This window comes from Brienomyrus brachyistius, chromosome 20 (genome assembly GCF_023856365.1).
Source record: "Brienomyrus brachyistius isolate T26 chromosome 20, BBRACH_0.4, whole genome shotgun sequence".
NCBI classification, from domain to species: domain Eukaryota; kingdom Metazoa; phylum Chordata; class Actinopteri; order Osteoglossiformes; family Mormyridae; genus Brienomyrus; species Brienomyrus brachyistius.
Window position 1 is genome coordinate 1007185 of NC_064552.1, and position 24063 is coordinate 1031247.

The following is a 24063-nucleotide window of genomic DNA, read 5'->3' on the forward strand; positions in this document are numbered from 1 at the left end:
CTCAGTGTCGTCTGGCTTTATGAATAAACGCGGCCTCGCTATTAAACACGCAAACAAACGTGCACCTCCGATCCACAGTGTGCTCTGGCTTTATGAATAAAGGCAGCCTCGCTATTAAACACGCAAACAAACGTGTATGCCTCCCAGCTCCCCAGCCATACGGCTGTCCTCCCTCATATGCTCGCCGTTTGGGCACCCCCCCCCCCATCTTAATATGTCAGGCTTCACCAGCTTGGCACCCCGCCACTCCGCATTCTGTCACCCTCGCTGCCGGTCGCTGTGCCAGCTCACAGCAACAGTGGTCTGTCAGGTACTGCATTGCATCATTATGTCAGAGGGAGTAAATAGCACTCGCAGTTCCTCCTCCTGACCAGAGGTAGTGCCATCACATGGTAACTGATATTCCCTCCGGAGTGGGTGCTATGCTCTGTGCTTCGCATTATCACTTACAGCAGAGCAGCTTGTTGTGTCACTGATGTTTTCATCTTTCACTTCAGCTCTTTAAATGGAGGCTATTAACCACAGCCCTGCTATTCCTGCTGCTGTTTGGCCTGGACATACCAGGTGTGACACTCCCTGGTGGTCCAGTGTGGTAGGGCAGTCTCCACCACAGGGTCACCTGACCCGCTGTATAAGTCTGATCATAGGTGTCTTTAAGTGGCAATATGTGGCAGTGAGGCACATGTGGGGGGACGCTGATTAGGTACAGCTGGTTTCCCTGGTGATGCAGCTCCTCCCCCCAGGAAGCCACCCGCTTTGTCAGGGAGTGAGCTGCCTCTCTTCTGCTCGAGCCTCTCTGTGTCCCAGTTTGGTCTGCCAATCCTGAGGAGAAAATGCACATTTGTCCTCTGGGGGGCGTCACAGGAATCCCCCCGAGGGTGTGGCCCAGATGGCTCAAATCCAGGACGTGTCACTGCATGGGCTCCATGCCCCGCCTCCCATAATGACGATCACCTGACCACAGTGCGGAAGTAAGTGTGTGCCACAAGATTGGGCGCAGCTGGAGTCAATCAGGCAGCCTGTAGCATCTGGTGGAGAGCTGGCCTGTAGCCATGAGCATGGAGTTAGCATCGGGGGGCTGAAAATTTAAACCTGACCCTTATGTTCAGTCGTGAACAGAGACAGTCAAGCATTTTCACACTGTATGGATCAGAAAGTTGCTATGCAGCTTTATGTAAACAAGGTGGATGAGGATTTGCAGAAATGAGTGATAGCGTCCTAAGAACCAAAAAATACAAAAAGCACACGCCGTTTCTTACATAGCGAACACTACTGGCAGGTAGAGGCTCGCATATGAGACCTGGCCTGCATGACAGAAGCATTCAGGCAAAACATGGATGCCTCACAGCATCATTTGCTTGGTTCGTGAGTAACACCACAGATTAATTTTGGGTTAAGTGGCTGTGTTTTCCTTGCTGCCAGCAGGTGGCACTGCGGAGCCCCATGTGAAGCCCCAATGACTTCTAGGAAAGCAGACATTACTGATGTCATGTGACTGAGCACATGGACACAAAGCACATGGGCCACACTTCAAAAGTCATAATCCACATGCAAGTACTGGGTGAGACGTGGGGAACAGCATCATGGCAACACTGCCCCCACCAGCCATGAATCCAGGGACCTCGTTCACCTTGTTTCAAGTTTAGGTCCATGATACTTTTTCATTTCACCCTAAGCTAGGAGAGTCAAAGAAAAACACACAAACCTTAGTACTGGGGGAGTCCGACTGCCTGTGTGAATCTTTCATTCAGCTTCTGTTGGCCAAAGCAGAGTCTTCCTTCCTGTGTATTCTTCATGTGATTGAAATCAAAATGGCACTCACTGTCCATCATTCCTAGAATATAAAGCCTGCTGTCATTTGGAAAAATGAGAGAGTGATTTTTTTACCTCAGAAATGCAAGAGGTGAGACAGTCTAACACTAAATATGTCCTCTGGCCTACCGAAATGACCCAATGATTCAGTCCATAAACACAGCCAGAAGCAATATAAGGGCTTTTCTTTCAGACTTCTATCTTGGCTGTGATTGTTTTTTCACTAACTTCCCCTGTGAGCAGACAGATCCTGCCAGTCGCGGCAATGTAGCACTCAAGTACCGGGAGAAGCAAAGCGTGAAAGTCAGAGGCTGTGCTCATCGCCGCCCCCTGCTGGTCCGGCATGTGGCACGTGATGCGCGGACAGCCTCTTCCACTCGCGGTGGTGTAGCACTCACATTCTGGGAGAAGCAAAGCGTGAAAGTCGGAGGCTGTACTCATCGCCACCCCCTGCTGGTCCGGCATGTGGCAGGCGATGCGCAGACAGCAGAAAGCAGGTTCCCTGCTCCCATCTTTTACTCCACCTGTACGAGGGAGTCTGCCTGACACTCAGATGCTGCTTTTGATAAGAAGGAGTGGGGATCATTTAGATGTGGCAGCATGTTCATGGAAGGACAGCGGGGAAACTCTGCTCAAAAAAGCTGAACCCATCCCCCGGTAAATAGCAATCTAGGAGCATGAGTGATAGACGAGGTCAATCAGGGAGGACAGATACGACGCTCCACGGAGCCCCATCACAGCACTCCCAAGTGATGTCAGACTATGATATTTTTCAGAAAATAAAGAGTGCATTGACATTCATGAACACTGCAGACACACATATCCATTGCCGAACGCTGTGGTCTGTGAAGACTTCCCGGTCTGCTGGACAAAAGCCCTGCCCAGCTAAAAGCAGTTCATTTAAAGACAAGAGCATGACCTTAGTTCACGGAACGACCTTCAAATCTGCAAGGCGAAGATCGATTTCAGCACTTTCATAAAAAGCAATGAATTTGAATGGGACAGACTGAGAATACGAGCACAAATGCGAGCCGGCCTAGGACGTGAAACAATGCTGGCAGTGACATCATCCCTTGTCATCTATCCGCATAGCACCCAGGATCCCCAGGCTTGTCATATCTGCCATAATGGTAGTTTATTTAATAAAATAAATATGGATGTGTGTCCCTGGAATGCACAGTGGTAGGAGGATGTGGCACAGATGTGGACAGTGTCTGCATAGTTCCATCTGTGTAAGTGTGTATGCTGTTACCAGACAGATATTTCAGTTGGAGCACTCTACCAAGTGCCATTTGGCACCAGAAATACTCACATCTAACAGATGAGATGAAGACACTAAGTGATGTGATGATTGCAAGGGGTACACTAATGGATGAGATGATCCTGAGAGACAAATTGTGGAATGAGGTGATCCTGAAAGACACACTATGAGATAAGATGGTCCTGAGGGACACACTAAGGGATGAGGTGATGCTGAGGGACACACTAAGGGATGAGATGGTCCTGAGGGAAACACTAAGGGATGAGGTGATGCTGAGGGACACACTATGAGATAAGATGGTCCTGAGGGAAACACTAAGGGATGAGGTGATGCTGAGGGACTCACTAAGGGACTGTGCACTGTGCTTAGCTTAGTTCTCTCCCTGTTCTACCACAAATGATTCATCTCAAGCTGTGTGATAATTAGCACAAGAAGTTGAATCAGGTGTGTTAAACGAGGGCAAACCAAAAACTGTGCAGGGGTCTGGCCCTCCAGGACTGGAGTTTGAGACTCCTGGATTAGATGGTCCTGAATAACACACTAAGGGAGGAGGTGGTCCTGAGGGACACACTAAGGGATGAGGTGGTCCTGAGGACACTCCAAGGGATGAGATGTTTGTAAAGGAATTTTTGAAGGTCACAATCAGACAGGGAGCACAGACATTCTTCTGTCACATCCGTATCCCATCCCTACCCCCTGGAGATGGGACATGCAGTCCCACAGCCCCCCACCCCCCATTGTGGGACCGCAGCGCCATTGTCTGTAGAGGACTCCCAGCGAGAGATCCTATTGTCGCATCATTGAGCAGAGAGACATGCCTCACGCCTCACTCAGACAATGCTGTAGCTACACTGAGTGCCTGGGGTCTGTAGGGATGTCTGTGCGAGGGCACAAGGTGCCCATTGTGACTGGAAGTGCTGGCTTGTCACTGGAACCCACATAAAAACCCACAGGTGCATTAATTGTGAACACAGAGCCACATGTAGAGAGACGCTTGAAAAACTTAAAGGGATGTAAACTGAATGTTACCACAGAGCCACACGCAGAGAGATGCTTTAAAAACTTACAGGGATGTAGACTGGCCATGACCACGGAGCCATGCATAAGATACGTTTTAAAAACCTGCAGGGATGTAGACTGACCATGACTACAAAGCCACATGTAGAGAAATGCTATAAAACCCACTGGGATGTAGACTGACCGTGACCACAGAGCCATGTGTAGAGAGACATTTTAAGAGACTGCGTGCTGCCAACTGAGGTCCATGTAATTTCACTTTGTCTCTGACAGGGGCTGCCGGCAATGAAGCATCCTAGGGCATTACATGGGATTTGCTTAGTACTGGCATGACATGACCCCTGTGTGTGGTGACCCTAAAGGAATGTAGACCTAACACACAGGACCAATGAAGGGCTGAGCACAGGGTGCAGCGGGAGGACCCCAGAGGTACCACAGTGCCAGTGTGGTGGCTGTTAGCCTGAGAGCCCTTTCCCGGCCCCGGGGTCGTCCCTGCATCCAGGTGCTGCTCTGGTTCCTTAATGAGCCCCGTCACACTTGACAGAGGACATCTGGAGCCTCCATGGACCGGGCTGTTAGAGGATGCTCTTGTGGGGATTTCAAGGGCCCAGAATTATGGGGGAATGTACTGAAGGAGAGAACAGGTAGCTTAGCGGAGGCTTAACAAGTGAGCAGGACCCGGGGCTGTAAGTGTGAAATAAAAGCCATTCTGTAGTTGGTGCATATCCCTGGCCCTCTTTCAGACAGACGTATTTATGCTCACCCAGGTGCAGGTGAAGCATGGGGTTGGAGCACAGACTCAAGCATGTTTCAGGCAATTAAAAATGGCTTTAAATACAATAGCTCGTAATAACGAAACCCCTTATGTCGTTACATTTATTATTACTATGTTGTTAATATTATTAATGTGTCCTGTATTACTATTTTTCTGACTTACCTATAAATTCAAGTAAAGACAGACTTATGGAACTGATATTGTTTGCAACCTGGGGACTGCCTGTATTTCACTGAGGATGGGATTTAAACAGACGACCTTCCGATAACAGGTACCAAGGCCTAACCCGCTGAGCCTCACTCCGCCCCCAGTGCCTCTGCCTGTATTTCACTGAGGATGGGATTCAAACAGACGACCTTCCGATAACAGGTACCAAGGCCTAACACGCTGAGCCTCACTCCGCCCCCAGTGCCTCTGCCTGTATTTCACTGAGGATGGGATTCAAACAGACGACCTTCCGATAACAGGTACCAAGGCCTAACACGCTGAGCCTCACTCCGCCCCCAGTGCTTCTGGCCGAAGACGTCTGTCTCACTTGAACAGAAACACTTGCACTTTATATGAATATCTTCTGTTCAGTGAGAAACAGACAAGCCGCTCTGGGAAAGTGGGACCCACAGGCAGCATAGAGCCAGTGCAGAAACAAGTGGGGTGTGGGGCATGGGGTCACGGGGCAGCCCCCCGCTAGGTGCATCGGCCAGCAGGTGCAGGGAGTGAGTGTGGACAGGGATCAAAGCTGAATGGAGAGCAGGAGCCTGGGTGAGAGTGATGGGTTAGGCTGAAATGTACGTTTGGGCAAGGGGACGCTAACCTTCCAACACCTCCATGGGGATGTTTAGAGGGGGGGGGTTAACTGGCAGATCCAGAGAGGCAAAATTTCAAGATCCAACCAGGTAGGCCGATTTAAATGCATGACTAAGCTCAGACCCTACCTATTTCATTGACATTACTCTTTTGACTCAATGAGTTATTATAATTACATCATGTTTACTACACTTAATCACATGATTCATTAGTGTCTCCTTAAGTGGAAATTTATTAATGCTTTACAACCTCACAGAGGCATCTGAATGCACTCTGTCACTTAAGCGCACAAGGTCATGTGACCTGTCATGTCTAGCTTGCCTTGGCGGAAACCTCAGAGATACTCTCCATGGTGCTAACTCACTTTCAGGCGCTTATGTTTCCAGTTGGACTGTTAAATATTGAATGTTGTGATGATGCAGCTTGACCCCACTGTCCAGAGTCCGGACGAAGCGTGTGCAGTGTTAGTGTGTTAAGCTGTAAGCTTCAGCATCAGGGCACCTCGCTTGGACCCCACGTCACTTTGGTGTCTGACAGAGGGGACGGAGCACAGGCCGCCCCTTTAAGCTGTTCTCTGTGTCATCCCTTTAAGTGCAGAGCTGCTCAGTTTGCCCCCCATAACAGACGCTGAACAGCCCTGCTGGGGCAGAGACAGGCGCAGGCTTTGCATTCTGCTATCATGATCTGCCAAGCTGTTAAACACATAACTGCGTAGTTCAGGATTCAAGATTCTTTAATTGTCACATAGTTATACAAAGTACAACACGTACTGAAATGCATCCTGAACTCTTTCTAGACTGTGCAAGTTAAAATCCAATTACGTAAACTAGTTAAAGTGCAAAAAGCTAAAATGTAAGCTAAAAGGGCAAGCAGTGACCAGTGTGACAGTGCGGATATGGTGGGGGGTGCCAGAGTACAATGTACATCAGGGTGTGAGGTGCAGTGGCATGACCAGGTTCAGGAACCTTATGGCCTGGGGGTAGAAAGAGCAGTGTACATCAGGGTGTGAGGTGCAGTGGCATGTCCAGGTTCAGGAACCTTATGGCCTGGGGGTAGAAAGAGCAATGTACATCAGGGTGTGAGGTGCAGTGGCATGTCCAGGTTCAGGAACCTTATGGCCAGGGGGTAGAAACTCCTCCTAAGCCTCTCAGTCCTGGCCATGATGTTCCTGGGTCTCTTTCCTGATTTCCGAAGCTGAAACAGGCTGTTGTTGGGGTGGGATGTGTCCTTCATGATCCTGAAGGCCCTGCTCCTACATCTCTTGATGTAAATGTCCTGAAGAGACTTGCAGCAGCGTGCACGGATCACCCTCTGGAGGGCTTTGCGATCCTGAACACAGCTATTCCCAAACCAGGAAGTAATGTTCTGAGTCATGATGCTCTCCACAGCGCCTGAGTAGAAAGTCCGTAGGATCGTTAGAGAGACCCTGAACTTCCTCAGCTGTCGCAGGTGGTACAGGCGCTGCTTAGCCCTTTGGGACTGCACTTGGATGTGAACAGCCCACGTCAGCTCCTCAGAAATGTGGACACCCAGATATTTAAAACTCCTCACCCTCTCCACAGGAGATCCGTTGATGGTGAGGGGAGTGTAGGCTCTCTGCTGCCTCCTACTGAAGTCCACCACCAGCTCCTTTGTCTTGTCGACATTCAGCTGGAGTCTGTCTCCCTGGAGTAGAGTGATGCAGAGGCCTGCCAGATTGCAGACAGGCGCAGGCTGTGCATCCTGCTTGCACGATCCAGCGTCTCTTTTAAGTGCAGAGCTGCAGAGTATGCCTTTTCACGGCTGAATGTTTCGCAGTCCTGGCGCAGTGCAAACAGGCGCAGGCTATATTATCCGCTGTCCCATTTAATTGCAGAGCTGCGCAGTCTGCCACCTCGTAGTGGAATGCTGCAGCCATTGCGCAGAGCAGACAGGCGCAGGCAGTGCATCCTGCATACACACGTCGCTGTCCCTTTAAGCTGAGATCTGCGCACTGCACATGCTCAGCAGCAGCAGCGACAGCGAAGCCGCGGATCGGCCGCTTCGGGATGGACTGAAAAGCCGAGAAGCCCGAGCGAAACGCGGAGAGAAGCGACCGTCGACGGATGGGCTGCGGACACCGAGCGGGCCGAGCGGTTGGTCAGGCTCGCCGTCTCCGGGGCAGCTGCGGTCCTCTTCTGACCTTCTCCCAAACGGATCTACTGCCGCCCGAGCAGCTTGCGATCGCAAATCCGCAGTCGCCGAGGCTGCTCATATCAAAATAAAATTATTTATTAATCAGGAATAACTATTTGGGGATTTAAAATGGCTGCTGGAGCGCATCTGGTGGGGCCGTGAGAACGGATCGGAGAATCGGTGGAGCGGCGCCGGGGATTCCTAACTCACGCCGCGAACAATGCGTCTTTGCGCAGGCAGCCCCCGCCGCTGAATCGGTCCGGGCAGACCCCCGGCCGCACATTTCAGTCCCTTTTTTGTCGCTGTTTTCCGCAGGATTCATTTGGAAGAAAAGAGACGATTAATTTAGCCCATCTGCGGGAATCTGGGGAAAAAAACAAAAACTTCCACTTGGTTTTTCCCTGGTCACTTTAATGGCGGACAAGGAGGCAACTGTAACCATTAAAGGAAACTATTATTGCACGGATACTTCATTAGGATGAACTGTGTATATGATTAAAATCTGAAGAGCTGGACGCCTGTAACGCACAGAGGAGACTGGGCCATAGCGACGCTGTTGTGGGTAAAATGGGCCGCACGCCAGAGGGGGGCGCTCTGCTCCCCAAACGCAGGCGGCTCCGGGACGCTGGCCGCTGCCTGCTGTTCTACACCGTGCTGTACCTGCTGGTCCATGCCGAGGGCTCCTTGCTCAAAGCCTGTGAGAAGAGCTGCTACTCCGGACGATGTGTGAACGGGACATGCGTCTGTGACCAGGGCTGGGTTGGGGAGCAGTGCCAGCACTGCCAGGGGCGCTTCAAGTGAGTGTCTCGGTGTGGGGGCCCAGGGGAGCTGTCTGGGGGCTTCAGCTGGCCCAGCGACCGACAAGGGCCCCGGTCTGGCGGGAAGGGGATGGAGGAGCAGGCAGCCTGGCCTGTGTGTGTGTGTGTGTGTGTGTTGCTCCCCCAAACACTGTCATCTTCAGAGTGTGGTCCCCAGCACGACATTTAGCTGCAGCTGACCCTGAATCAGTGTCAGATGTGCCACAGGTCCTCACTTGTCTATGCCTCATGGTGTGATCCATGGCGTTTTTGGTGCTCCATTCAGATGTCTGTGTTTCCTGTGCTGCCCCATTCTGGAGATGCCAGGGGAGATGCTGATTATGTCCTCTGGGTTTCGGCTTGCAGTGTGACCAGGGGTCTGTGTGTGGTGGGGTCTCCCGTTGACCAGCAGAGGGGCTTGGTGTTCTTGTATTATAGGGGTCAAACCTCTGGATCGTCACAAACAAGAAGCACCAACTGAATGCCTGAATTGGCAGTTTAGTGGAAGCTGAACTGGAGAAGTTCTTCCTATTTATTGTCAGCTTTGTGTGTAATTCGGCATACAAACACAGTGTAGGCCGCTTGTCACAGCATGTACAGAGCTAAACCTGCACGCTGGTAGCTAAACGTAAAGTGATAGTCCACACCTGGGAAGTTCATTGGTGTCGTTTATCGGTAAGTCATTTCATTCTGAGAGTCCCTCCCTTAGGGCAGTGGGGGTTCTCCTTTGGGTTGGAGGGGTTGGGGGGGGGGCTTGTGTTTGTTGGGCTTAGTCCATAGAGAGGCAACGGTGTGTGCATCTTGGCAGCACTGGGCTGGTGTCGACTGGGCCTTGAAGTGGCGCTATATGCGTGTGCCCTGTGTGTGCTGGTAATCAGTAAAGTGGCGCTCCATGCGTGTGCCCTGCGTGTGCTGGTAATCAGCAAAGTGGTGCTCCATGCGTGTGCTGGGCATCAGTAAAGTGGTGCTCCATGCGTGTGCCCTGCGTGTGCTGGTAATCAGTAAAGTGGTGCTCCATGCGTGTGCCCTGCGTGTGCTGGTAATCAGTAAAGTGGCGCTCCATGCGTGTGCCCTGCGTGTGCTGGTAATCAGTAAACTGGTGCTCCATGCGTGTGCTGGGCATCAGTGAAGTGATGCTCCATGCGTGTGCCCTGCGTGTGCTGGTAATCAGTAAAGTGGTGCTCCATGCGTGTGCCCTGCGTGTGCTGGTAATCAGTAAAGTGGCGCTCCATGCGTGTGCCCTGCGTGTGCTGGTAATCAGTAAACTGGTGCTCCATGCGTGTGCTGGGCATCAGTGAAGTGATGCTCCATGCGTGTGCCCTGCGTGTGCTGGTAATCAGTAAAGTGGCGCTCCATGCGTGTGCTGGCCATCAGTAAAGTGGTGCTCCATGCGTGTGCCCTGCGTGTGCTGGCCATCAGTAAAGTGGTGCTCCATGCGTGTGCTGGCAATCAGTGAAGTGATGCTCCATGCGTGTGCCCTGCGTGTGCTGGGCATCAGTAAAGTGGCGCTCCATGCGTGTGCCCTGCGTGTGCTGGCCATCAGTAAAGTGGCGCTCCATGCGTGTGCTGGGCATCAGTAAAGTGGTCCTCCATGCGTGTGCCCTTCGTGTGCTGGGCATCAGTAAAGTGGCGCTCCATGCGTGTGCCCTGCGTGTGCTGGCCATCAGTAAAGTGGCGCTCCATGCGTGTGCTGGGCATCAGTAAAGTGGTGCTCCATGCGTGTGCCCTGCGTGTGCTGGGCATCAGTAAAGTGGCGCTCCATGCGTGTGCCCTGCGTGTGCTGGGCATCAGTAAAGTGGCGCTCCATGCGTGTGCCCTGCGTGTGCTGGGCATCAGTAAAGTGGCGCTCCATGCGTGTGCCCTGCGTGTGCTGGGCATCAGTAAAGTGGCGCTCCATGCGTGTGCTGGCCATCAGTGAAGTGGCGCTCCATGCGTGTGCCCTGCGTGTGCTGGGCATCAGTAAAGTGGCGCTCCATGCGTGTGCCCTGCGTGTGCTGGGCATCAGTAAAGTGGCGCTCCTTGCGTGTGCCCTGCGTGTGCTGGCCATCAGTAAAGTGGCGCTCCATGCGTGTGCTGGGCATCAGTAAAGTGGTGCTCAATGCTTGTGCCCTGCGTGTGCTGGGCATCAGTAAAGTGGCGCTCCATGCGTGTGCCCTGCGTGTGCTGGCCATCAGTAAAGTGGCGCTCCATGCGTGTGCCGGGCATCAGTAAAGTGGCGCTCCATGCGTGTGCCCTGCGTGTGCCGGGCATCAGTAAAGTGGCGCTCCATGCGTGTGCCCTGCTTGTGCCGGGCATCAGTAAAGTGGCGCTCCATGCGTGTGCCCTGCGTGTGCCGGGCATCAGTAAAGTGGCGCTCCATGCGTGTGCCCTGCGTGTGCCGGGCATCAGTAAAGTGGCGCTCCATGCGTGTGCCCTGCGTGTGCCGGGCATCAGTAAAGTGGCGCTCCATGCGTGTGCCCTGCGTGTGCTGGCCGTCAGTGAAGTGGCGCTCCATGCGTGTGTTGGCCATCAGTGAAGTGGCGCTCCATGCGTGTGCCCTGCGTGTGCCGGCCATCAGTGAAGTGGCGCTCCATGCATGTGCTGGCCGTCAGTGAAGTGGCGCTCCATGCATGTGCTGGCCGTCAGGGAAGTGGCGCTTCATGCGTGTGCTCTATGTAAGCCCTGCATTTGCCCTGCATGTACACTGACTGCTTTTCACGTGTGAAGCCAAAATGAATTATGGGTTCCCCTCTTCTTGACTCTGTTCTTTGTGCTGTTTTCACCAATTGAAGTCAAAGGCAGTTGTAAGTGCTTCGGTTCGGTCTTCCTGCTTCAGGCTGTGGACATGGACAGGAGCCACCTGGGGGTGTGTGTTGCCCCCGGTAGAGGGGGCGACCACGAACCCCGGTGGACACCTTGCTTGAGGCCCCAGTTGCGTTCCCTCTACAATCTCTATTTCTCGCGCTGACCTTTACTGATGCTGTGCAGCTGGACCACCTGCCTTAACTCCCGCAGCTCACAGTCTCTGTTTCTGCCTAACTACAGCCACTAGAGTTCACTGCCGCATACCTTGTTCTGTGTTCAAATTTTCTTTCAGTTTATTTTGGTGTGACCATGGCAGGAACACTCCAGATGGCCCACCTACCAACAAACCTGCAAAGTGTCTTTTGCTAATAAAGTTATGTAGATTTCCTGTAGTTTAGTTTATTGGTGTTTTTCGGACTGGTTTGTTTCTGCTTGTCATTCTTTATCTGCACAGAAGCTCAGATTTGTTAGGCACGTTGTAAACTGAGATATTAAATGTTGTAAAACAGTACTTACTCAGTGTGCATATGAACCACCGAGGTGGCCAGCAGGCGATCGCTAGTCTTTCCTCTTCTCCCACATCTGTGGGTGACGTCTCTCCCCTCCCACTCCCACCTAGAACTGGCAGCTTTTCCTTGCAGGTTTTGTGTAGGAGTTTTCCCTCTCTGCACGGTGCACCATTTATTAGATTCCTCCTCAGCTCCCAGTGCCGTCTAACCCTCACAAAGGCCATCAGGGAGTACATAGGACGGTGCAGTGGGCCCTGCTCCTAGTAGGTGCAGTTGCATAGTGGGTGCAGTTGCTCTGAATGGTCCAGGCGGTGGTGCAGTTAGATCTGCCTGCTTGTGGTGAGGGGGAGTGCTGGGGATGCTCCCCTGTAAGGTCATGCACCTCTGCAGGCCAGGCCCCCCACAGGGCGCCCCTGCTGGTCCTCTGGGTTTTTGACCATCCCTTGCTGCTTTGCTTCCGGCCGTATGGGAAACTCAAGCTGTTTGTGACTCTTGTGAAGCTGCTTTTTTGGACTTAGGTTGCATGCTGGGAAATGCTGCAAGTTTGGAGTCCCTACCTGAGCTGGACTTCATCTCCCATCAGCCTGTTCTCCAGAGCATCTTTATTGACTATACAAATGGCAGCCCCTGTCTTGTTGACTGACCGGGACGACTCTCCGTGCCACTCTCACCTCTGATGTTTAATTTCGCTCTGACCTGGCTTCTCGCTGGATGGTTGCACGCTGTTTACTGGAGACGCTTGGCCCGTTTATAACCATCTTGAGTAAATCCGAACTTCCCGAAACACATATCCCAGATACAGAGTTTACAGGAGCGCTAATGCTAAAAGGTAGCATACACCTGTGAGTTAATGTACACTTTAACGTAATTAATTTTATATGTGTTCTTTAGTATGTATATACTATTAGTTTAGTATAGTATATATTTGGCTTAGGTGTCTTTTGCTATAATGTGTCTTGTTACTCCACGGGTCGTAGTCTGGTTCATCCGCTGATGGCTGTTTGACCTCCGTTGGCATGGTGATATTAAAACAAAGGACGAATTTTCATTGGCCACCTGGGTGTAGCATTACGTCTGAATAAGCCCTCGTCGCGTCCTTCCCCAGACCGAAAGACTACTGTGTGTTGCAGTGGTTCACTGTTCTGTTTGCGCTCTAAACTGGCACTGAGCTTCTTCTCATAAGCTGGGTGAGCGTGTGTTCTGCTCCGGGCCCAGTTCCCACATTCCAGAGCCTTTTTAATGGGGCAAAGTCCTTTGATGGCTTTGAGGTCCAGTCCAGTAAATCTCAGTTCTGATAGTGATGCTGCTTTGGGATTTGGGTATGTTGTGTTTGCTTTTTTAGATTAAACACACACACACTTACACACACACTTACTTACTCACTCACTTGCACGCGCACACACACACTCACGCACGCGCACACACACTCACACTTACACACTCATTCACTCACTCACTCACTGTTTCCTAGTTGTGATTTAAAGTGTAATAACACAAACACAACAAATCCATCTACTGCCTGATACTGGTATTACACCTGGTCTTCACATAAGTCACCCAGGAACTGAACTGGCTTTGTTAACTTCAAGCAGGAATGAGAAAGGCTCCGTTCTCTGTGTCTGTCTGTCCTCTTGGACGCGCAGACCACACGCTCTGTGTTTACATCTGAGTGCTGATCATCCAGCTTGGAATTCAGAAAAGGTCACCTGCCCTACCAAGGTCTCTGTGGTTTTCATAACATGTTCATATTTGAGTTGTTTCATAATATTGTAATTGAGAATGTAACTTTTAATGTTTGAAACATAAATATTTTTGTGGGATACTCCTGGGAGTTAAATTCAAAGCGTCTTGCCTATTACAAAAGGTGAATATGAAATTGTGATTTCTGTCGCTGAGTCTCCATCTGAATGTCAGAATAAGATGCTATGATGGGTACATGGGCGCATACAGTGATACGTAGGGATAAGTGCATCCTTTACATATGTATTTTTAATCTGCCTGTCTTGACAGGGATAGGGTGAGGTTTAACTAGGCTTTGTGTCCTGGTGGCAGTTTGGTGGAGGAATGTCCAGCCCTGATCCCCCACCTCTGTTACCTGTCAGGGGAGTTATGGCACCCCCTACTGTAAGCCACACTATCTGCTGTTGCCTACCTGCCTCACTGCTCGTCTGCTGCAGTAATGAGCATCTGCTGTGCCTGTGAAGTATGTCTCTAATGATGACCTGCTCTTTCCTCCAGCCATCACTCTTCTGCACCTGTCGGGCTCCCATAATTCCCCTGGCTCGCAGTGTCCTCGCACAAGGACACGCTTATAAATGGCAAAGTAAAGCAGCTCTGTAACTCTCCCTGCTCAGGAGATAGCCACATCTGTTTCTGCTGCAGCTGTTTCACAGACTGCAGGTAGACCTGCAGTGAGATGGAGGCCTGGCCAGCAGGGGGTGCTGCCTCGCAGCCCATCCCGTCCATTGGCGTGTCACCGCTTCTTGGTCTGTCCCATCAGTCTCTGCCTTGTAGCTCGTCTTGTCGGTTGTTGTGTCTCAGTACCGTGGCCTGGCCCGTCGGTCGCTGTATCACGGCCCGTCCTGCTGGTCATAGTGCAGGACATTCCATCCTCTCAGTTGCTACCTTGCAGCCCAACCCAGTTGGTCATGGTGTCACAGTATTGTGGCCTGTCTCATCAGTCACCACCTTGCAGCCCATCCTGTCAGTCACCTTGTTGCAGTATTACGGTCCATCCTGTCAGTTGATAACCCATCGGTGGCAACCATCCTGCTTGTCCTGTTGGTCGGCACGTTGCAGCTCATCCCGTCGGTTATCACCTGCCTGCTTGTCCTGTCTGTTGCCACCTTGCGGCCTGTCTTGCCAGTCGGCACCTTGCGGCTCATCCCGTCGGTTCCATCTTGTCTGATGAGGTGCTGATGAGGTGGTTTATGTTATTAGGGGGTATTATGTGTGAGGTATAAGACGCATGAATACAGACTCACTCTAGAGCTCACTTGACCACTACAGCCACACCCTTGCATTCTGACCCCTAACCCCCGCCTGTGTGCTGCTCTCTCCACCACTCAGAGCTCTGTGTCTTCTCTGGAAGCTCCGCCCTGCTGTTCACCTCATGAATATGTATGGTGTCCTGGCAGGCTGCCCCCTTATTGGAGGGCACAGCGTTGCCATGCATATCGATAGGGCTTTGGAGGAGGATCAAAGATACAATGGGCTCCCAGCTCATGGGTATTCATAAGCCCCCATCCCAGGCAGATGCGTGTCAGCCTTCCTCACATTCCCATGTGCAGTAGTACTGTCCTTATTTCCCCCCAGGAAAGCACCAGCCGTTCCAGTCCATCGTCTGCCTGTGTGCTGTGCCTCAGAGTCTGTACTTCATTTGCGTCAGTGTGCCCAATTACATGGCTTTTTAATGTCCATGTGTTCCTCATGCTCTCTCCGACTGTGACGTCAAAGCCCATTACCACCCTTCTGGGTGCATGCAAGAATGTAAACATTTAAAAATCAGCTGGGAGCTGCCTTGTTGTCTGAAGCTAGCTGGTGACTTGTTTGTAAACTGAATGCTGATTGGAGGAAGTTGTTAGAATGCATGAAACTGATCGATTGGAGAGCGGGTTGCCTGAAGCTGATTGGTGACAGTCAGTAGGCTGGCTGAAGCTGATAGGCCGTTCTGTGGCGGTTCCCGATGGATACACTGTTCCCACACTCACCGGGGAGGGGGGGGGTGGTTATTCAGTCGGCACCGTTGCGCTGTTGTTAGCCTGTCAGCTCTTTGTTTCCACGGCGAGGGTGTGTATTGACCTGCATTGTGGGTTTTTCACCCCCTGACCCAACGCCAATGTCTCTGGACTTAAAAGCTCAGTTGTGAGCATCCCCTCCCCCCACTGAATGACAGACTTGCCGTGAAATTCTCTGTATCTTCAGTGGGGCGTGTGCGCTATGCAGTCTTCACTCTCCTCCTAGAACATTCTGCTGCCTTGTCCGCTGTAGGACCTCCCTCTCCTGCGGGCTCTTGTGTGATCGTGCTCTGGATCCTCAGCCAAAGCCGCGAGCTTTAACTCGTTTGCATGACAGAAAGGTTGTTAGCACTGGCCGCATGCAACCTTTGAGAAATTCTCTGAGAAACCTGGCTCAGCTTATGTTGCTGAATATGGACACAGGCTTATAAAATGCCATAAAACAGAGTGTTCAACAGGGGGATGCCACAGGTTCCGAGTGTCTGCCATCGTTCCTGTATCCACTGGCATTATCTTCTGAAATCTGTATTTGTATACAATATGCACAAAAGAAAAAAGTAATTCCTCTTACATCTGAACCCTTTCTTTATCAAAATTTTATATCGATTAGGAGAATCGAACAAACAGGCTTACATGTCCTGAAGAGCGACAGCCGTCTTCAGTGTCTGTCCAGGAGTCGTCCTGTCATCCTGGTGTGCAGCTGGGATGGAGGTTTAAACCCATCAGAGCCCCCCCCCCCCACATTGCTCTGTCTCACACCCGCTTCCTGTGGCCTGAGTGGGCCCTCAGCTCCGTATGTCGCCTATATCGTTCTGCTGCGTTCACAAGCGTAGTGATGAGGTCCTCGGGGATTTGTCCTTCGTAAGATCTGACTGATGTTCCTTTAAATTTTGCTTGTAATTAGGGCCTGGTGGGACCCTAGCCCAAACAGCAGCTGTGGACTGAAGGCCTGAAGTCCAGTGAGTGTGTGTCTGATACCTGACAGCTCCAGGATGAGATGGCATCACATGGTGTATCAGGAGTCATTCACTGTCATGGTTGCTGGGTAACACAGTGCATCCAGCATGGACTCATGGAAAACAGGACGTGAAAGGAGGCTGTAAAGAAGGACTTCATGGATAATGGCTGCTGGCTTTCTTTACATAGAAAAATAGGGCGAGGAAATGTGTCCCAGAAGAGAAGGGTTGGGGGTGGACAAACGCCACATTGCTGCTGGAGGACAGGGCACCCAATTCCCACTTATGGGAGGCATGGTAGGCCTTGGCCTCTGCTGGCCTGACTTCAGAGCACATTTTAGTGCTACTCCATGGGGCCAAGTTGACAGTGAGTATTTACTATTGGCTGCAGCTGGAATCCCCAGGCCCCTATTGGCTACAGCTGGATTCCCCAGGCCCCTATTGGCTGCAGTTGGATTCCCCTGTCTCCTATTAGCTGCAGCTGGATTCCCCAGGCCCCTATTGGCTGCAGTTGGATTCCCCTGTCTCCTATTAGCTGCAGTTGGATTCCCCTGTCTCCTATTAGCTGCAGCTGGATTCCCCAGGCCCCTATTGGCTGCAGTTGGATTCCCCTGTCTCCTATTAGCTGCAGCTGGATTCCCCAGGCCCCTATTGGCTGCAGTTGGATTCCCCTGTCTCCTATTAGCTGCAGCTGGATTCCCCAGGCCCCTATTAGCTGCAGCTGGATTCCCCAGGCCCCTATTGGCTGCAGTTGGATTCCCCTGTCTCCTATTAGCTGCAGTTGGATTCCCCTGTCTCCTATTAGCTGCAGCTGGATTCCCCAGGCCCCTATTGGCTGCAGTTGGATTCCCCTGTCTCCTATTAGCTGCAGCTGGATTCCCCAGGCCCCTATTGGCTGCAGTTGGATTCCCCTGTCTCCTATTAGCTGCAGCTGGATTCCCCAGGCCCCTATTGGCTGCAGTTGGATTCCCCAGGCCCCTATTGGCTGCAGTTGGATTCCCCAGGCCCCTATTGGCTGCAGTTGGATTCCCCAGGCCCCTATTGGCTGCAGTTGGATTCCCCTGTCTCCTATTAGCTGCAGTTGGATTCCCCTGTCTCCTATTAGCTGCAGCTGGATTCCCCAGGCCCCTATTGGCTGCAGCTGGATTCCCCGGGCCCCTATTGGCTGCAGTTGGATTCCCCGGGCCCCTATTGGCTGCAGTTGGATTCCCCTGTCTCCTATTAGCTGCAGCTGGATTCCCCAGGCCCCTATTAGCTGCAGCTGGATTCCCCAGGCCCCTATTGGCTGCAGTTGGATTCCCCTGTCTCCTATTAGCTGCAGTTGGATTCCCCTGTCTCCTATTAGCTGCAGCTGGATTCCCCAGGCCCCTATTGGCTGCAGTTGGATTCCCCTGTCTCCTATTAGCTGCAGCTGGATTCCCCAGGCCCCTATTGGCTGCAGTTGGATTCCCCTGTCTCCTATTAGCTGCAGCTGGATTCCCCAGGCCCCTATTGGCTGCAGTTGGATTCCCCAGGCCCCTATTGGCTGCAGTTGGATTCCCCAGGCCCCTATTGGCTGCAGTTGGATTCCCCAGGCCCCTATTGGCTGCAGTTGGATTCCCCAGGCCCCTATTGGCTGCAGTTGGATTCCCCTGTCTCCTATTAGCTGCAGTTGGATTCCCCTGTCTCCTATTAGCTGGATTCCCCAGGCCCCTATTGGCTGCAGCTGGATTCCCCGGGCCCCTATTGGCTGCAGTTGGATTCCCCAGGCCCCTATTGGCTACAGCTGGATTCCCCAGGCCCCTATTGGCTGCAGTTGGATTCCCCTGTCTCCTATTAGCTGCAGTTGGATTCCCCTGTCTCCTATTAGCTGCAGCTGGATTCCCCAGGCCCCTATTAGCTGCAGTTGGATTCCCCTGTCTCCTATTAGCTGCAGCTGGATTCCCCAGGCCCCTATTGGCTGCAGTTGGATTCCCCTGTCTCCTATTAGCTGCAGTTGGATTCCGCTGTCTCCTATTAGCTGCAGCTGGATTCCCCAGGCCCCTATTGGCTGCAGTTGGATTCCGCTGTCTCTTATTAGCTGCAGCTGGATTCCCCAGGCCCCAATTGGCTGCAGTTGGATTCCCCTGTCTCCTATTAGCTGCAGTTGGATTCCGCTGTCTCCTATTAGCTGCAGCTGGATTCCCCAGGCCCCTATTGGCTGCAGTTGGATTCCGCTGTCTCCTATTAGCTGCAGCTGGATTCCCCAGGCCCCTATTGGCTGCAGTTGGATTCCCCTGTCTCCTATTAGCTGCAGCTGGATTCCCCAGGCCCCTATTGGCTGCAGTTGGATTCCCCTGTCTCCTATTAGCTGCAGCTGGATTCCCCAGGCCCCTATTGGCTGCAGTTGGATTCCCCTGTCTCCTATTAGCTGCAGCTGGATTCCCCAGGCCCCTATTGGCTGCAGTTGGGTTCCCCTGTCTCCTATTAGCTGCAGCAGCGTTGCCTAGACTGGCTATGGTTTCAGGGTCGGAGCGGGAGCTTGGAATAAACCTGACCAGTGTACCATCCTTTGGGTGTTTTAGGGCCGACTGAGTAGTTCAACGGTGGCTTGTGAAAAGCATCTGCTTAAGAATTGATTGATTACTTTAGTAACCCCTAAGAGGTAAAAGAAGGAACCTTTAGCGGAAGTAATAATACCATGGAGGTGTAAGATTCCTGTAGGAAGGGGGCGCAGTAGTTACATTAAGGCAGTGGTTCTCAAACTCGGTCCTCAGGCCCCACTGCACTGCTTATTTTCCAGCTTTCCCTGCCCTACACACTGCTGATTACCTGGATCAGGTGTGTTCTCTCGATGAGGAAGAGGCTGTTTTCCATTATGTTTGGCACCAGGCTCTCTCCGGTCCACTGTGTGCTGCTGGCACAGTGCGAGCTCAGAGCTCACGAGGATCCTTTCCCGCTTTCATCTCCCGCCCTCGCCGCGTAATCCAAACCGCAGCCGACCGACCCTCGGGTGCTCATGGGTAATCTGATCTTCCCTGGACTGGCTGTTCTGGGCCACGGCAGTGGGGGGGTGTTTGTGAGTAACAGTATAGCGGTGCGGTGCTGTGTTCCGATCGCAAAGTGCTTCCTTGAAGTGGGGGTCGCAGGGGTCACTGGCGGCGGGCTTAGACCGGTGTGAGGACGGCGGGTTTCAGCAAGAGAGACGCTTAACATACAGATGTGTGGAGGGCCTGCATTTATACACTGCAGGTCTGGCTGATCCAGCATAAACGCACATCTGTCAGAGTGCTAGTGCAAACCACGCTATAAGCTAAAGTGGGTGAACAGAACAGGGATAGAGAAAGGGGGGAGGGAACAGGGACAGACAGACAGGGGAGTGGAGGGGGACAGACGGGGGAGGGGAGGGAACGGGGACAGACAGACAGACAGGGGAGGGAACGGGGACAGACAGACGGGGGAGGGAACGGGGACAGACAGACGGGGGAGGGGAGGGAATGGGGACAGACAGACGGGGGAGGGAACGGGGACAGACAGACGGGGGAGGGGAGGGAATGGGGACAGACAGACGGGGGAGGGAATGGGGACAGACAGACAGACAGGGGAGGGAACGGGGACAGACAGACGGGGGAGGGGAGGGAATGGGGACAGACAGACGGGGGAGGGGAGGGAATGGGGACAGACAGACGGGGGAGGGGAGGGAATGGGGACAGACAGACGGGGGAGGGGAGGGAATGGGGACAGACAGACAGGGGAGGGAATGGGGACAGACAGACGGGGGAGGGGAGGGAATGGGGACAGACAGACGGGAGGGAACGGGGACAGACAGACGGGGGAGGGAATGGGGACAGACAGACAGACAGGGGAGGGAACGGGGACAGACAGACGGGGGAGGGAACGGGGACAGACAGACGGGGGAGGGGAGGGAATGGGGACAGACAGACGGGAGGGAACGGGGACAGACAGACGGGGGAGGGGAGGGAATGGGGACAGACAGACGGGGGAGGGAATGGGGACAGACAGACAGACAGGGGAGGGAACGGGGACAGACAGACGGGGGAGGGGAGGGAATGGGGACAGACAGACGGGGGAGGGGAGGGAATGGGGACAGACAGACGGGGGAGGGAACGGGGACAGACAGACGGGGGAGGGGAGGGAATGGGGACAGACAGACGGGGGAGGGAATGGGGACAGACAGACAGACAGGGGAGGGAACGGGGACAGACAGACGGGGGAGGGGAGGGAATGGGGACAGACAGACGGGGGAGGGGAGGGAATGGGGACAGACAGACGGGGGAGGGGAGGGAATGGGGACAGACAGACGGGGGAGGGGAGGGAATGGGGACAGACAGACAGGGGAGGGAATGGGGACAGACAGACGGGGGAGGGGAGGGAATGGGGACAGACAGACGGGAGGGAACGGGGACAGACAGACGGGGGAGGGAATGGGGACAGACAGACAGACAGGGGAGGGAACGGGGACAGACAGACGGGGGAGGGAACGGGGACAGACAGACGGGGGAGGGGAGGGAATGGGGACAGACAGACGGGAGGGAACGGGGACAGACAGACGGGGGAGGGGAGGGAATGGGGACAGACAGACGGGAGGGAACGGGGACAGACAGACGGGGGAGGGGGACAGACAGGGGAGGGGAGGGGGACAGACGGGGGAGGGGAGGGAACGGGGACAGACAGACAGGGGAGGGGGACAGACAGGGGAGGGGGACAGACAGGGGAGGGGGACAGACAGGGGAGGGGAGGGAATGGGGACAGACAGACAGGGGAGGGGGACAGACAGGGGAGGGGGACAGACAGGGGAGGGGGACAGACAGGGGAGGGGGACAGACAGGGGAGGGGAGGGAATGGGGACAGACAGACAGGGGAGGGGGACAGACAGGGGAGGGGGACAGACAGGGGAGGGGGACAGACAGGGGAGGGGAGGGAATGGGGACAGACAGACAGGGGAGGGGGACAGACAGGGGAGGGGGACAGACAGGGGAGGGGGACAGACAGGGGAGGGGAGGGAATGGGGACAGACAGACGGGAGGGAATGGGGACAGACAGACAGGGGAGGGGGACAGACAGGGGAGGGGGACAGACAGGGGAGGGGAGGGAATGGGGACAGACAGACAGGGGAGGGGGACAGACAGGGGTGAACATAATGGGGACAGACTGAGGCGGGAGCGGAATGGGGAACCTGAGTAAATGTTTTGTCAGAATGTTTGAGACGTGGTTCTGAAACTAGATTTTTGTGGTCATTGTGGAAACATGCATGTCTGCATCTGTGGTTCTGCAGTTGGATTATATGCCTTCTGTGGTCCTTGAAAATGTCCACGACGATTTGTGATATGTATGCATATGTTGCTGCTCATGACTCATCCAGCATCCACAGTATTTATTAATGTTTGTCTCTCATTGGATTCCCAGGTACTAAGGTACCTGTGAGCTTTCCGATACCTGCAACTTCTCTGGATATTGATGTTCTTTTTCAGCACGATCACCAGATCGCTGGATGACTGTGGTATGTGTGGGATGAAATGTATTGAGTTGGAACTGCCCCGATCCAGCACCAAGGGATCCTGGGATTGCTGGGGGGGGGCGGGGGGGGGGGGGCACACAGGGAGATGCGACCCAGCCTCAGAAACCTTGGAGGTGTGATGTGTCGGAGGTGAGACGGCGGCGTGTGCCTTTTTTGTGAGAGTGGCTGCACATAAGTCATTAAGCAGATATGCTTTGTCTGGCAGTAGCTCCTGCAGAATAATTGGCTGTTTAGGGCTCTCAGTACCTGGGGGCCTTTTGATCAGCTCAGTCTGCTCACACCTGAGGAGGTGGCAGCCAGGTGCCACTCCTGCTTAATGAGGAGGCTCTTTGAGGGGCCATCGTTCCCTTTCAAAGTGCTTTTAGCAGGATGGAGCTGTATGTTTGTGCCTTTCATCCCCAGAGGGTCTCGGGGGCTTGTGGTGCAGGCCAGCTTGGGAGTGAACAGGACTGTTTCAGGATGTACGGTGCGGGAGGCGCAATGAGGATCGACCAGGAAAGAGCAGGGAGTGGGACACACTGCATGACATTTAACTTCCCTTGACCCCTGAAAACCACATGCACCTTCATGCAACAACACAGAAGGATCCTATAGAACTAATGGTAATGACAGGAAGCTGTCAGCTGCTAATACAAGTAGGTAGTGACACCATACTGCAACCCAGCTCTAGATCCCTGTAACACATTCTGAAACACTGCTTCTCCTTCAGGACAAAGGGGCTAAGGGTGAGACCCCAGTGACACCATACTGCAACCCAGCTCAAGCTATGAAACAGACAAGGCAGTGAAATCTTGCACAGACTGATTCTGATTTGGTTCCATATCCATTATTCTTCACTCTGAGATCATTTAATGGTGTAATCTCCTTCAATTTCAGAATTAGGTAATATGAAACAGAGCCAAGAAGAAGGGCCCTGCTTCTGAAGTTCAGTCCTGAAGGCCGTGGTGTCTGACCGCAGTGGTGAGCTGTACTGGATAATGTGTAGGGTGCAGTCTGCATGTCCAGCTGACACCTTTTTCCAAGGACATCAGGAATTAGGGATTACCATTGACAGCAGGTCAGGAAGGGCTTTGACATTTAATATTCCAGATGGAGAAGCTTTTGCACTCTTTAACACAGACTACTAGGGAGTGATGACAAAGGAGCAGTTTGACTTCCAAATCCGTATGAGTGCATTTGCCTCCCATCCCTTTCTGACGTCACCCTGGCAAACGGAGTAATGGCAGCGTTCGTGGATGATGTCATCTCCAAACATGCCACAAACATGGGCGTCTTCATTCGGCGGTAAGGAGTGATATTTAGAGTCCCAATTACATCACAGCGTCGGCTTGTCTCTAGAATCTGCATGCAGCCAAGTAGAGAACGTAGGCAAAGACGTGCATATAGTGCCGAAGAAAGTCCAACATAAAACTTTATTGACTGATGAAAATAGAAGAGCAAACAGTTTTCATGTTACACAAAACCATTTCTGCCCGATGTAACGGCATGAAAGCTGCCACCAGTGAACCATATGGGATCTGGAGTGGGTTCAAGGTGAGAGCAGGGGTAAGTCAGTCGGAAGCAGATCTGCATGAATGTGACATCAGCAGCTGCTAGAGAGAGAGAGAGAGAGAGACTGTGGCCCATTTCCTGCAACATGGCCCAGAAACACTGGAAATCCTAAAACAGTGAATACATAGAACCAGGTGGAAAACAAAGCCTCAGTTTGTGATTTATTACGTTTTGGGGAAGATTAAATGGGAAACTGCACCCTTGACAGTCTCCAGAGCTCAGCTGCGCCCTAGCCCCCTCCAGTGCCCCGCACTGCCTTCTGTGCTGTCTGCCGTCCTGGCTGATGACTGGCTGTTCTAGGTTCTGAGAGTAATGGCTTTGGGTTTGTTCTCCAAATTTCCCTGGATCTGCTGACAGACTCATGTCTCGTGTTGTGGTCTCACCTCAGGGTCAAGGTGAACCTAAGTGA

The 24063-nt window shown here is 52.9% G+C and overlaps 1 protein-coding gene across 6 annotated transcripts in view; it reads left to right on the plus strand.

Moving 5' to 3' along the window:
• Positions 1–7573: 7573 nt before the first annotated feature.
• The window catches only part of atrnl1b (attractin-like 1b), a 114258-nt gene continuing 97768 nt past the window's right edge, over positions 7574–24063 (plus strand). For 4 of the 6 annotated variants that reach the window (XM_048986737.1, XM_048986741.1, XM_048986742.1 and 1 more), the window contains exon 1: positions 7576–8620. In XM_048986737.1, the coding sequence (XP_048842694.1) occupies positions 8391–8620 (230 nt within the window). In that variant the 5' untranslated portion in view covers positions 7576–8390. Of the gene's footprint in view, positions 8621–24063 lie in introns of all 6 variants that reach the window. The other 2 variants (XM_048986740.1, XM_048986738.1) reach the window with 2 other exon arrangements.